Source organism: Chlorocebus sabaeus, chromosome 20, assembly GCF_047675955.1.
Source record: "Chlorocebus sabaeus isolate Y175 chromosome 20, mChlSab1.0.hap1, whole genome shotgun sequence".
Lineage (NCBI taxonomy): Eukaryota > Metazoa > Chordata > Mammalia > Primates > Cercopithecidae > Chlorocebus > Chlorocebus sabaeus.
In genome coordinates this window covers 7,422,800-7,436,826 of record NC_132923.1, presented here as the reverse complement: position 1 = coordinate 7,436,826, position 14,027 = coordinate 7,422,800, and the positions used below count along the sequence as shown (strand labels likewise).

At 44.9% G+C, this 14,027-nt stretch overlaps 1 protein-coding gene across 2 annotated transcripts; it reads right to left on the bottom strand.

Annotated features, from left to right (window-relative positions):
* Positions 1-398: 398 nt before the first annotated feature.
* On the bottom strand, positions 399-12,939 carry RIT1 (Ras like without CAAX 1). 2 transcript variants are annotated; one of them, XM_037997800.2, is made up of 6 exons: positions 12,879-12,939; positions 12,205-12,353; positions 11,999-12,055; positions 6,015-6,088; positions 5,595-5,786; positions 399-1,996 (listed from the first exon to the last, which is right to left on the bottom strand). In XM_037997800.2, exons 2-6 carry the CDS (start codon positions 12,308-12,310, stop codon positions 1,766-1,768), a joined length of 660 nt encoding a protein of 219 aa, XP_037853728.2. In that variant the 5' UTR covers positions 12,311-12,353; positions 12,879-12,939; the 3' UTR covers positions 399-1,765. The 2 variants fall into 2 exon arrangements, with proteins under 2 accessions (XP_037853728.2, XP_007974997.2); XM_007976806.3 differs by having other exon boundaries at positions 12,799-12,926.
* Positions 12,940-14,027: the final 1,088 nt, after the last annotated feature.

The following is a 14,027-nucleotide window of genomic DNA, read 5'->3' as shown; positions in this document are numbered from 1 at the left end:
AGGTGCTAAACCAGTTTAAATGTAAAACATTCTCATAATAGAATTACACTGTATTTCTTTTCTACTTTGATGCTTTTCCAAAGTGCTACAGTTCCTGTGAGATTTTTGTCCTGCACAGAATCAAATTCTAGGTCTTTCACTTTTGGATGGCTGAGTACCATAAAACATGATTTATTTGGTAACAAAAATGTTTCCAGGAGTTTAAAAAGAGCTACTCAGAGCTAAAAAAGTTCTAACAGTCACTTTTTAAAAAAATCTAAAATATTTATCATTAGTTTACAAAGAAAAACACAACTCTGTCCAACTTCCTCTAATAAAAATGGAAAATATTAAGATGAGCTGTGTGCTTATAAAGGGGTGCTACACAAGTCATCTTATGTTTCTAGTAGACACAAACATTGCTTCAGTGACATTTAATATTCAATATATGATACATTACTCTTAGCATTTTTGCATTTACTTACCACATATAACAAGGTCAGATATCAAAACAGTCCTGATCTTAAAACAGAGAACTCATTAACAATATTTAACTGTTTCTTCCTCGGACTACAGTTCCTAAACTATGCACAGGGAGCAAAGTGGTATTCCCTTAGGATAAACTTAGTCAAGGCTCAGATAACCCTGAGGTGAACTTAGCAAAGTCCTTGTAAGGAAATCTTCAGATGAGAAACTCCACCTATGTGAATTTTAAAGCTTTAAGACTGACCCATTAAACTCAGAGCACTGAGTCTAGTGATTGTCCACGTAAAGGAGGCACACACACAATTTTACCCAAATCCCTGATGTCTCTTCTGTATGGAAAATGCAATCAGTGATGAAGGGCCGAAAACACATCTTGCCAGCTGTAGTTCTTTTACAGAGCACAACGTAGGAGGAAGCAATTAATATAAATGTGTCGGCGTGTGCATCTATGGGGAAAAAATAAACCTGTACAAGGCAATGGCTGATCCAACTATGAATTCTGATTAAACACATTTAGTAATACAGTTATGATTTCCAAAATGTCTACCTTTGAAGGTAAAAAAGAAAACCCTGAAATGAAGCGTAAAATAAGGTTCCCGGGAGAAACCTTCATCACATTTTATATGCTTCTGGCTGTTCTCACTCATCCTGGTGCATTTGGGCCAAATGTGTACTTCTTAGAAAAGCCAAGCTTGTACTGAGAATACTGTTCTGAACCCACCTTTTTAAGTCCCTGCAAACATATAGTCCAACTTCCCCAAATCTCACCACTCCATAGTCTGCAACAGGTGTCAGCCCCACAGGTATCTGCTGAAATCTGGAATTGATCTCCTTAGCCCCAATTTCCCTACATGATTTTTGTTCAGTCTCTAGGAAGCATAATGTGAATAGAAGAGACTGAGTTCTTTCTCTGGGATAGTCCCAGGAAATTGAAATTGAAGGATAATGTGGAGTGCAGAGCCAAAAACTTCCCTTGTGAACTTAGTCAAATACACATGGTATACATATTCTCCTGGGTATAAACAAATTTACATTAATTAATATCAGCACAACAGAATCCAAAACATTGGTAGATCAAATTCTAATGTGACGATTTAAAAGCAGACAGTGCTCCACTGGGTTAATAAATCATACTTAACTAAGAGACAATACTTCAAATACCACATCACTAAAAACTCCTAGTAGGCATGTCCCTCTTATCAGTTAGGAGAAAGAGCAAGCACCATGCTCAGTACTGCAGGTTACTGGACTGCTTTGATATAGCACTGCAGTTCACAGATAAACACTTCCCATCTTCTCTTCAAGTTACTGAATCTTTCTTCTTCCAGAATGGTGATTTTAGCCTCTTCCATACACTGTTTTTGGGCTTAGATTTTTTTTCCATAGCCAGTACTGCCTCCTTTTCTTTCCTACGTATCTCCCGTACAAGGGCATGGAAAACATCATCAATATAGTAGCGGTATGCAGCAGACGTCTCAAAAAAGGGACAGCTGAATTCTCGGGCCAAGGCCAATCCTTCTTCCTTGGTGACCTTTAAAGGCAAAATGTGAGAAAAAGTAATGATGAAAAACAATTAAATGGTTCAAAAACCTGAATGCACCACCACCTTAACACAAAGAAAGCTTCTCAACTCTGGAGGTGTTCAAGCATATGGCACTAATTTTTGCAATTTTAGGAGGCTAGATTACTTCTAAGGTTTCTTCTTCTGCCTTCAAATGATAAGATTCTATTTCTAGTCTACTTTTTTTTTTTTTTTTTGAGATGGAGTTTCGTTCTTGTTGCCCAGATTGGAGTGCAATGGCGTGATTGTGGCTCACTGCAGCCTTGGCCTTCTGGCTTCAAGCAATTCTCCTGCCTCAGCCTCCTAAGTAGCTGAGATTACAGGCATGCGCCACCACACCTGGCTAATTTTGTATTTTTAGTAGAGATAGGGTTTCTCCATGTTGGTTAGGCTGGTCGCGAACTCCTGATCTCAAGTGATCTGCCCACCTCGGCCTCCCAAAGTACTGGGATTACAGGCATGGGCCACTGCGCCCAATCTCTAGTCTATTTTTTTTATTTTTATTTATTTTTATTTTTTTTATTTTTTTTGAGACGGAGTCTCGCTCTTTCCCCCAGGCTGGAGTGCAGTGGCCGGATCTCAGCTCACTGCAAGCTCCGCCTCCTGGGTTCATGCCATTCTCCTGCCTCAGCCTCCTGAGTAGCTGGGACTACAGGCGCCCGCCACCGCGCCCGGCTAATTTTTGTATTTTTTTAGTAGAGACGGGGTTTCACCGTGTTAGCCAGGATGGTCTTGATCTCCTGACCTCGTGATCCGCCCGTCTTGGCCTCCCAAAGTGCTGGGATTACAGGCTTGAGCCACCGCGCCCGGCCCTATTTTTTTTTTTTTTTGAGACGGAGTCTTGCTCTGTCGCCCAGGCTGGAGTGCAGTGGCCGGATCTCAGTTCACTGCAAGCTCCACCTCCTGGGTTTACGCCATTCTCCTGCCTCAGCCTCCCGAGGAGCTGGGACTACAGGCACCCGCCACCTCGCCCGGCTAGTTTTTTGTATTTTTTAGTAGAGACGGGGTTTCACCGTGTTAGCCAGGATGGTCTCGATCTCCTGACCTCGTGATCCGCCCATCTCGGCCTCCCAAAGTGTAGTCTATTTTTAAGATACTTTTTGGAACAGGGAATAGTTATAGATATCAAACACACAACCTTAGTTTTCCCCATACTTTTTATTTTAAGAAAGATAAATAGGCTGGACTTGGTGGCTCACACCTGTAATTCCAGAAATTTGGGAGGCTGAGGTGGGAGGATTGCTTGAGCCCAGGAGCTTGAGACCAACCTGGGCAATATGGTGAGACCCTGTTTCTACAAAATTTTTAAAAATTTAGCTGGGGCTGGGTGCAGCGGCTCAGGCCTGTAATCCCAACACCTTGGGAGGCTGAGGCAGGTGGATCACTTGAGGTCTGGGGTTCGAGACTAGCCTGGTCAACATGGCAAAACCCTGTCTCCACTAAAAAAAAAAATTAGCTGGGCATGGTGTTGGGCACCTGTAATCCCAGTTACTCGTGAGGCTGCGGCAGGAGAATCGCTTAAACCTGGGAGGCGGAGGTTACAGTGAGCCGAGATTGCGCCACTGCACTCCAGCCTGGGCAACAGAACCAGACTCCGTCTCAAAAAAAAAAAAGAAAAAACAATTAGTTGGATGTGGTGGTATACACCTGTGGTCCCAGCTACTCAGGAGGCTGAGGTAAGAGGATTGCTTGAGCCCAAGAGGTCAAGGCAAGGCTGCAGTGAGCTGTGTTTGTGCCACTGCACTCCAGCCTCAGTGACAGAGCAAGACCCTGTCTCAAGAAAAAAAAAGTTGGGTGTGGTCGCTCACGCTTGTAATCCCAGCACTTTGGGAGGCTGAGACAGGCAGGCAGATGACCTGAGGTCAGGAGTTCGAGACCAGTCTGGCCAACATGGTGAAACCCCATCTCTACTAAAATAGAAAACTTAGCTGGGTGTGGTGGCAGGTGCCTGCAATCCCAGCTAATTGGGAGGCTGAGGCAGGAGAATCGCTTGAACCCAGGAAGCAGAAGTTGCAGTGAGCCAACATCATGCCACTGCACTTCAGCCTGGGTGGTAAGAGTGAAACTGTCTAAAAAACAAAACAAAACAAAACAAAAAAACACTGGGCACGGTGGCTCACATCTATAATCCCAGCACTTTGGGAGGCCAAGGTGGGTGGATCACATAATGTCAGGATTTCAAGACTAGCCTGGCCAACATGTTGAAACCCCATCTCTACTAAAATACAAAAATTAGCTGGATGTGGTGGCAGGGTGCATGTAATCCTAGCTACTCAGGAGGCTGAAGCAGGAGAATCAGTTGAACTCAGAAGTCAGAGAGGCTGCAGTGAGCCTAGATTGCGCCACTGCACTCCAGCCTGGGCAACAGAGTGAGACTCCGTCTCAAAACAACAAAATTAAAATAAAAATTAAAAAAAAAAAAAAAAAGAAAGAAAGCTGGGCACAGTGGCTCATACCTGTAATCCCAGCACTTTGGGAGACCGAGGTGGGCAGATCATGAGGTCAGGAGTTTGAGACCAGCCTGACCAACATGGTGAAACCCCGTCTCTACTTAAAAATACAAAAATTAGCCAGGCATGGTGGCATGCACCTGTAATCCCAGCTACTAAGGAGGCTAAGGCAGAAGACTCGCTTGAACCCAGAAGGAGGAGGAGGTTGCAGTGAGCCAAGATTGCGCCACTGCACTCCAGCCTGGTCAACAGAGTGAGACTCCGTCTCAAAAAAAAAAAAAAAAAAAAAAAAAAAGAAACACAAAGGAAGGGAAAGAGATATACGCTTACACTAAAATACTGAAAACTATTAGGAGCCCATAATTGATACATCTAGTTAAGGATATGCCATAATTTCTACTTTTGGATGGTTAGACTGTTTCTGCTACCATAAGTAGACTTGCAATGAACATGTTATATACAAATTCCTAAGACTGTTTTCCAATGGAGATTAACAGAGAAGCATTATGAATTTGACAACTATCAAACTACTTCCAGCCAGGTGTGGTGGCTCATACTTGTAATCCCAACACTTTGGGAGGCCAAGGCAGGAAGATCACTTGAGTCCAGGTGTTCAAGATCAGCCTGGGCAACATAGTGAGAGCCTGTCTCCACAAAAAGTAAAAACAATTAGCAGGGAGTAGTGGCACATACCTATGGTCCCAGCTACCCTCAAAGCTGAATTGGGAAGATCGCCTGAGCGGGAAGGTAGAGGCTGCAGTGAGCTGTAGCCCCAACCTCACTGCAACCTCCACCACCCCAGGTCAAGGGATCCTCCCACCTCAGCCTTCCAACTAGCTGGGACCACATGTGCATGCACCACTATGCCCAGCTATGTTTTTTAGTATTTTTTGTAGAGATGGGGTTTCGCCATGTTGCTCAGGCTGGTCTCAAACTCCTGACCTTAAGCAATCTGCCCACGTTGGCCCCACAAAGTGCTGGCGTGAGCCACCTCACCCAGCCTGATTTTCTATTTTAAGGCAAAAAAATCTGTAAGCCAAGTCAAGAATCTGTAAGCCAAGAAACAAAAATGACTGATTGTATAAGATTATAGACACTATTTTCTTCTCTATCCTCACCTGTCTTAGCTGTTTGAGGTCTGACTTGTTTCCCACAAGAACCACAGGTGTATCATCAGTACGTCGAACTCGATAAATAAGCTGTTTAAACTCACGAACTTCATGGAAACTTCGACGATCCGTGATAGAGTAACAGATGATAAACCCTTCTCCCGCCCTCATATACTGGTCCCGCATGGCTGTAAACTCTGCCTAGAGGGAAACAAGGATCATTATGTATTGACGCATTCTAGCGCTACTACACACATAATTAGCTATTTCTTTCAGATTAAAGAAAATGTATGTCCATTACCTGCTATCCTGAGTCAGAGTGCATGAAAAATTAAGAGAGATAAACTAGTGATCTTCTCTGCGTAGGCCTTCCCCTCCCCTTTACTAGAGTAAAAAAGCCTGTAATCATAACATTCTGGGATTTAATACCTGTCCAGCTGTATCCAAAATGTCCAGATTGGCAGGCTCATCATCAATACGGATCCTGATCTTATAAGCATCTTCTACAGGAGGGAAGAAAGGTATACTATAAAGTCATAAATGCAGGAAGAAATGCCTATTTAAAACTCATCTTACAGAGTAGTACATTGCATCCAAATTCGTTAAATGCCCACATTTGCTCAGGAAGCATGCTAAATCCACTGAGATACATAAACTGAGTTTTCAACTGAAGTTTTTTCTTTTCCACATAGGTGATGATGTAGTTTATTCATAGCTGAAGATTTCGCCTACAATTCTAAGCTAAAAAAGGATTCTGAGAAGATGTCTTTCTCAGGCCAGCTGGACACAGTGGTGACTGCCTATAATCCCAGGTACTTGGGAGGCTGAGACAGGAGTATTATTTGAGCCCAGGAGTTCAAGACCAGCCTGGGCAACACAGCAAGAGCTCATTTTTTTTTTTTTTCTTGAGACAGGGTCTCACTGTCACCCAGGCCGGTGCGATCTCGGTTCACTGTAGCCTTGACTTCTCAGGCTCCAGTGATTCTCCCACCTCGGCCTCCCAAGTAGCTGGAACTACAGGCATGCGACCACCATGTTTAGCTAATTTTTTTTTTTTTTTTGAGACAGAGTCTCGCTCTGTCGCCCAGGCTGGAATGCAGTGGTGTGATCTCGGCTCACGGCAAGCTCCGCCTCCAGGGTTCATGCCATTCTCCTGCCTCAGCCTCCCGAGTAGCTGGAACTAAAGGTGCCCGCCACTACGTCCGGCTAATTTTTTTGTATTTTTAGTAGAGATGGGGTTTCACTGTGTTAGCCAGGATGGTCTCGATCTCCTGACCTCGTGATCCGCCCGCCTCGGCCTCCCAAAGTGCTGGGATTACAAGCGTGAGCCACCGCGCCAGGCCCTATGTCTGGTTAATGTTTGTATTTTTGGTAGACATAGGGTTTTGCAATGTTGTCCAGGCTAGTCTCGAACTCCTGGGTTGAAACAATCCTCCTGCCTTGGCCTCCCAAAGTGCTGGTATTACAGGTGTGGGCTACTGCACCCAGCCAAGATCCCGTCTCTTAGGGGGAAAAAAAAAAAAAAAAAAATTTGGCCTGAAAAGCAACCTTATCATTTACTAAATAGTTATTATCGGCCGGGTGCGGTGGCTCAAGCCTGTAATCCCAGCACTTTGGGAGGCCGAGACGGGTGGATCACAAGGTCAGGAGATCGAGACCATCCTGGCTAACACAGTGAAACCCCGTCTCTACTAAAAAATACAAAAAACTAGCCGGGTGAGGTGGCAGGCGCCTGTAGTCCCAGCTACTCAGGAGGCTGAGGCAGAAGAACGGCATAAACCCGGGAGGCGGAGCTTGCAGTGAGCTGAGATCCGGCCACTGCACTCCAGCCTGGGTGATAGAGCGAGACTCCGTCTCAAAAAAAAAAAAAAAAAGTTATTATCTACCATTATACTAAGTAACTTACATATATTAATTCTTCAATAATCACAATAATCCAATGAAGTAGGCCTTATTACCTCCATTTTACAGCTAAAGAAAATTCAACTCGAAAATATTAATGTCTTCTCTAAATTACAGTTAATTAGTGACAGAACGAAGATTAAAACCCAAGATTGCTGAACTGAAAAGCATTATTAACCATGTGTTATACTTCCTCCTCATTACTATAAAAAAAGGAAAAAAATACATAATTCACTATTTTCTTTCTTTTTTTTTTTTTTGAGACAGGGTCTCACTCTATCACCCAGACTGGAGTACAGTAGCATGATCTCGGCTCACCACAACTTCTGCCTCCCAGGCTCAAGGGATTTTCCTGCCTCAGTCTCCTGAGTAGCTGGGATTACAGGCACATGCCACTACTGCCCGGCTAATTTTTGTATTTTTAGTATAGACGGGGTTTCACCATGTTGGCCAGGCTGCTCTTGAACGCCTGACCTCAAATGATCCACCTGCTTTAGCCTCCCAAAGTGTTAGGATTACAGGCATGAGTCACCACACCTGGTCTAATTGACTGTTTTCTAAATAATCCACTGTTTCATAATTTCTCTTTTCTGAAAGCAAATTTCTTTATGCATATTACTAAAGTAACCTTGGAAAATACAGAAAACTAAAAAGAGAAAAAACACTCAATATTTCATTCACTTAACAACTGCTGCTTACATCTCAATGTATTTCCTTTTAACATTATTTCTTGAATTCCTGCTTCAGACTCGTCCTCAGGAAGAGCTCATTAAATCAATGCTTCTCAATTATTCATTAGGATTAGTGAGTTGTGAAATCTACTTAATGGGTTGGGACCAGCATTAAAATAAACAAGCAGAAACCTAAATAAAAATAGAAAATACCAGGCCGGGCGCAGTGGTTCACACCTGTAATCCCAGCACTTTGGGAGGCTGAGGCGGGTGGATCACCTGAGGTCAGGAGTTCAAGACCAGCCTGGCCAATGTGGTGAAACCCCATCTCTACTAAAAATAGAAAAAGTTATCTGGATTTGGTCACGGGCACCTGTAATCCCAGCTAGTTGGGAGGCTAAGGCAGGAGAATCGCTTGAACTGGGAGGTGGAGGTTGCAGTGAGCCAAGCTTGCGCCACTGGACTCCAGCCAGGGCAACAGGAGCGAAACTCTCCGTCTCAAAAAAAAAAAAGAAAGAAAGAAAGAAAAATACCAGAGTGGGTGAGGTACGGTGGCTCTCACACCTGTAATCTCAGCGCTTTGGGAGATCGAGGTGGGATGAACACTTGAGCTCAGGAGTTTGAGACCAGCCTGGGCAATAGAACGAGACTTCATCTCTACTAAAAAAACAAAAATATTAGCTGGGTGTAGTGGCATATGCCTGTAGTCCCAGGTATTTGGTAGGGTGAGGTGGGAGGATCATTTGAACCCAGGAGGTCCAGGCTGCAGTGAGCCAAGATCATAACACTGCACTCCAGCCTGGGCAACAGAGTAAGACCTTGTCTCAAGAAAATATCAGAGTACACCAGATGTAGTGAGGTAAAGTTTCATAATATTTTAGTTACACATACACATGTGCTTGTGTATATAATTTACATATACATATGCACACATTCATATACTTTTTTTTTTTTTGAGGCAAAGTCTCACTCTGTCGCTCAGGCTGGAGTACAGTGGTGCAATCTTGGCTCACTGCAACCTCTGCCCCCTGGGTTCAAAGAATTCCCCCACCTCAGCTTCCTGAGTAGCTGGGATTACAGCAGCATTAACACGCCCAGCTAATTTTTGTATTTTTAGTAGAAATGGGGTTTTACCATGTTGGCCAGGTTGGTCTTGAACTCCTGACCTCAGGTGCCTTGGCCTCCCAAAGTGCTTCAATTACAGGATTACAGGCTCAGGATTACAGGTTCAGGATTACAGGCATGAGCCTCTGCGCCCAGCCTCGTATGCTTTTATCTCTACCAGTTACAATGCAAAGTTTTCTGACTTTACAGTCAGAGCTTGAAACCAAATGCACTAAATTATAAATTCAAGAACAGAAACCTCATCTTTTTGATCACCACTGTACCCTGAGGGTAAGCAGTGCTTGGCACATAATAGAAATTCAGGAGACATAAGTATTTGCTGTTGAATTAGACAATATTGCCAGGAGAGTAGTTAACTGGGGGAAAATTAAAACAGATAACTCTTACAGGAGACGAGTATTTGAATTTTACTTTAAAGAAAGAAAAGATGCTGCCAGGCGTGGTGGCTCACGCCTGTAATCCCAGCACTTTGGGAGGCCAAGGCGGGCACATCACGACGTCAGGAGATGGAGACCATCCTGGCTAACACGGTGAAATCCTGTCTCTACTAAAACTATAAAAAATTAGCCGGGTGTGGTGGTGGGCGCCTGCAGTTCCAGCTGCTCGGGAGGCTGAGGCAGGAGAATGGCATGAACCTGGGAGGCGGAGCTTGCAGGGAGCCGAGATCACACCACTGCACTCCAGCCTGGGTGACAGAGTGAGACTGTGGCGAGAAAAAAAAAAAAAAAAAGAAAGGAAAAGATGCTTCTGGAATTCTCAAGTAAATTATTATAAGCCCTAAATTCATTTTATTCCTAGTACTCCCACTATAATTTGAATCTCTGAACAATGTTTTTTTTTTTTTTTTTTTTTTTTGAGACAAAGTCTCACTCTTATTCCTCAGGGTGGAGTGCGATGGTGTTATCTCGGCTCACTGCAACTTCCGCCTCCTGGGTTCAAGCAATTCTCCTGCCTCAGCCTCCACAGTAGCTGGGATTACAGGCACCCGCCACCACGCCCAGCTAGTTTTGGTATTTTTAGTAGAGATGGGGTTTCACCATGTTGGCCAGGCTGGTCTCGAACTCCTGACCTCAGGTGATCCACCCGCCTCGACCTCCCAAAGTGCTGGGATTATAGGCGTGAGCCACTGCGCCCAGCCTGAATCTCTGAACAATGTTCTAAATTTGATATAGTACATGAAAAAGTCAAGATTTTTTTCTATTTTTCCCATCCCTGGAATCATCTGCTGTATGAAATAACCATACAAAAGCTGGGCCACCACAAAACATTATTGGCTTTGTGGGAAACAGAGCAGCAGATGCTTGACCCAATGGAAATCCTTCCTAGAGAACTAGAATCATGGCAGAGTGTCACATACTGAAAATAACATGGCCGGGCGCAGTGGCTCACGCCTGTAATCCCAGCACTTTGGGAAAAGGCCGAGGCAGGCAGATCACAAGGTCAGGAGAACGAGACCATCCTGGCTAACATGGTGAAACCCCGTCTTTACTGAAAATACAAAAAAAATTAGCCAGGAGTGGTGGTGGGCACCTGTAGTCCCAGATACTCGGGAAGCTGAGGCAGGAGAACAACGTGAACCCAGGAGGCAGAGCTTGTAGTGAGCCGAGATCGTGCCACTGTACTCCAGCCTGGGCAACAGGGCGAGACACCGTCTCCAAAAAAAGAAAATAACAGCAGCACAGCTGACTTCCTGTGTCCTCTCCCATTCCCACATCCATTTTTCTTTCATATTAGGATATAAACCCTTAGAATCAAACCTGCTTCCTTATGGTTTAGGAATGACAGTAATGTTCTTAAGTCTTTGTAGAGACTAGCAATTAAAAAAAAAGTCAAAGCAAACAAAATGACTTTTTTACTCTACTAGCATTCTGCAACAAGAGTTAAAGACTGTAAAAGACATTGGAGGGCTGGGAGCAGTGGCTCACGCCTGTAATCCCAACACTTTGGGAGGCCAAGCCGGATGGATTACTAGAGGTCAGGAGTTCGAGACCAGCCTGGCCAACATAGTGAAATCCCATCTCTACTAAAAATACAAAAATTAGCCGAGTGTGGTGGCAGGCACCTATAATCCCAGCTACGCAGGAGGCTGAGGCAGGAGAATTGCTTGAACCCAGGAGGCGGAGGTTGCAGTGACCAGAGATCACGCCATTGCACTCCAGTCTCAGAGAAAGTGCGAGACTCTAAAAAAAAAAAAAAAGAAAAGAAAAAAAAAAAAGACATGGGAGAAGACATCACTATGTAATCAACTCAAGGTATAAGGAAGTAAATGAAGAGCTCCAAGTGCAAGATGTCCAGGCTTGGCATGTCTGGGTTGTAAGAGTTCAGCAGCCTGGCTCTACTTGTTTTTCTGCTTCCTTTTGTGGAAGTTCAAACCAGCTGACTCACAGTTAAAGAGTGAGTCTCAAGTCATTCCCTTAGAGAAGTGACAGCAAGAAAAGGCTTCGTTAAGTGGCCTGTATGCAACCATAAAAAAATACAACAAGAGAGTAGTCTCATTACTGTTCAGTAAGAGACAAAAGACTAAAGATGGCTTATGACATAAAGTCTGAAAAAAAAAGAAATATTAAGTTGCTTACCAATTGCTGATACCCTTGTCTCTAAATAAATCTGACTGAGACTCCAGGGGCTCAAAATATAAACAGTTAGAAACCATTGATATTCATTAAGATATTTTTATGGGGTATATTTGGAAACATAAGTGATGATCTGGCTTACCAATGGTGGGATCATGATCTTCTGGGAATCGGTGGCTGATGAACTGCATGGTCATGGCTTCAAAAGAAGAAATAAAAGTCAAATCCTCACAAAGGTGACCCACAGAGAGAATTTTAAGTATTAACATTGCAAGATAGCAAGTATCCCATCTGATCACTTAAGTACTTTTCATCCATGCTTTCTGTCAAATGGAAAATGTTACCTACCACTCTTCCCTACACCACCAGCACCCAGCATCACTAGTTTGTACTCCCGTGAGAGCCCAGCGGGGCTGCTACAGCAGCTACCAACTGGGCGAGTTCCAGAATCCATTGTCCTCTTGGGGCCTTCCTGGGCTGCCCCGAGGAAAAGCCACCTAGAAAAGGAGGAGGAAATGCTTAATCCAGGATGGAGACACCACGGCGACAGCCCTCAAGCCAGTGCCTTACCTTTCCATACATACTCTGGCCTGTCCCTCTTGCTCACCACTGCACCCCTTCTGGTGGCCCTAAGAAACCCCCCATATCGTCACCCTCCCTCCGAGACAGTTCAGTCACATGACAGACACATCACAGGTTTTACTTTTTCCAAAGAGAAAAATTAAAAGATACAAATAAATTTAGGTCCTGGCACAGTAGGGACAAGAAAGTTTTGGGAAGTAAGGGATGCGACCCCTTAGGCCGCAGGGGTCCCCTCACGCCTGCGGTACCCGGAGGTTCCGCCCCCTCCCCATTCTCCTCCAAGACCCCTCCCGGCCCCCAGCTGCTCCTCCGGGACTCCCCACCCATCTGCCTCACAAGCCGACGCCCTGCTGCTCCTACCGGTCAGTGGGGACTGGACCACCACGGCCGGTCGGATCACCCACTTGTCTTCCTTCACCCGCAGAGGCTCCGTCACTGACCTGTGACCCCTCCCGCAGCCGGGTAAGATGGCGCCACCGGCTCCCCAGTCGCGGAAGGAGGGGCGGGACCACTCTGTGACGCCCACAGCCTGCCCCGCCCTCTTCCCTCCCCTCCCAGGTCCCTAAACCCAGTTCCGGGACTCACCGCTGAAGGCCCTCCGGTCACCTACCCAACGTAGGGTGTATGCACTCACAGACAAGGGTATTTAATCAGGAGTAGAAAGTAAATTATTTACACAAAAGGGGAGTACGTGGTAAGAGACATGCAGGGACACTTAAAAACATTAACAACTTACCCAGGGCTGTTTGCTGCTTGTGGAAAAAAAAAAACACAAAAACCGAAAACTAATTTGACCCAATGCAATGAGAGGAAGTGAGGACAGGGGCACCCCCCAAATCCTCCTAAAACACAGGATTTCAATAAAGTCTACCGGGGATGACTGCTTCACAGCAGAAAAATGACTTTCCTAAAGGAGTGGTCACAATGACTTTGGCTATTGAAACCCAGATTCATTCTCAAAAACCAGATGTTCACAACACTCCCTAATCAGAGTTCTGTGTATGTTTTTTAAACATGTATAAGACACACAAAAACTTGTTTTAAATAAATGTACCACACTCTGGCAGGAAAGAGAGCTTGTTAAGCGGCCTTGAGTTAAATACAGAACTGAAGCCACTATAACCATATTCCCCTCTAGGTAGCAGAGGTGCTAGAAAAAACTGACACTGGAAAATTGTTCTGAGGTAGCTCTGCCCACCACTGTTATTTTTAAATGTCTTTCTGGGCCAGGCGCGGTGGCTCACACCTGTAATCCCAGCACTTTGGGAGGCCGAGGCGGGCAAGTCAGGAGGTCAAGAAATCGAGACAATCCTAGCCAACATGTAAAACCGTCTCTACTAAAAATTCAAAATAATTAGCTGGATTTGGTGGCGTGCGCCTGTAAGTCCCAGCTACTCGGGAGGCTAAGGCAGAAGAATCACTTGAATCTGGGAGGTGGAGATTGCAGAGCTGCCTGGGACGGTGCCACTGCACTCCAGCCTGGCAAGAAAGCAAAACTCTGTCTCAAAAAAAAAAAAGTCTTTCTGGCCAGGCATGGTGGCTCACGCCTGTAATCCCAGCACTTTGGGAGGCTGAAGTGGGCAGATCAC

Coding starts and splice junctions, on each gene's coding strand:
- RIT1 (XM_037997800.2), bottom strand. CDS start 12,310: ATGGATTCTGGAACTCGCCCAGTTGGTAGCTGCTGTAGCAGCCCCGCT. Junction 12,056..12,204: donor TGGTGGTGTAGGGAAGAGTG/GTAGGTAACATT, acceptor CTTCTTTTGAAG/CCATGACCATGCAGTTCATC. Junction 6,089..11,998: donor AGATCATGATCCCACCATTG/GTAAGCCAGATC, acceptor TCCCTCCTGTAG/AAGATGCTTATAAGATCAGG.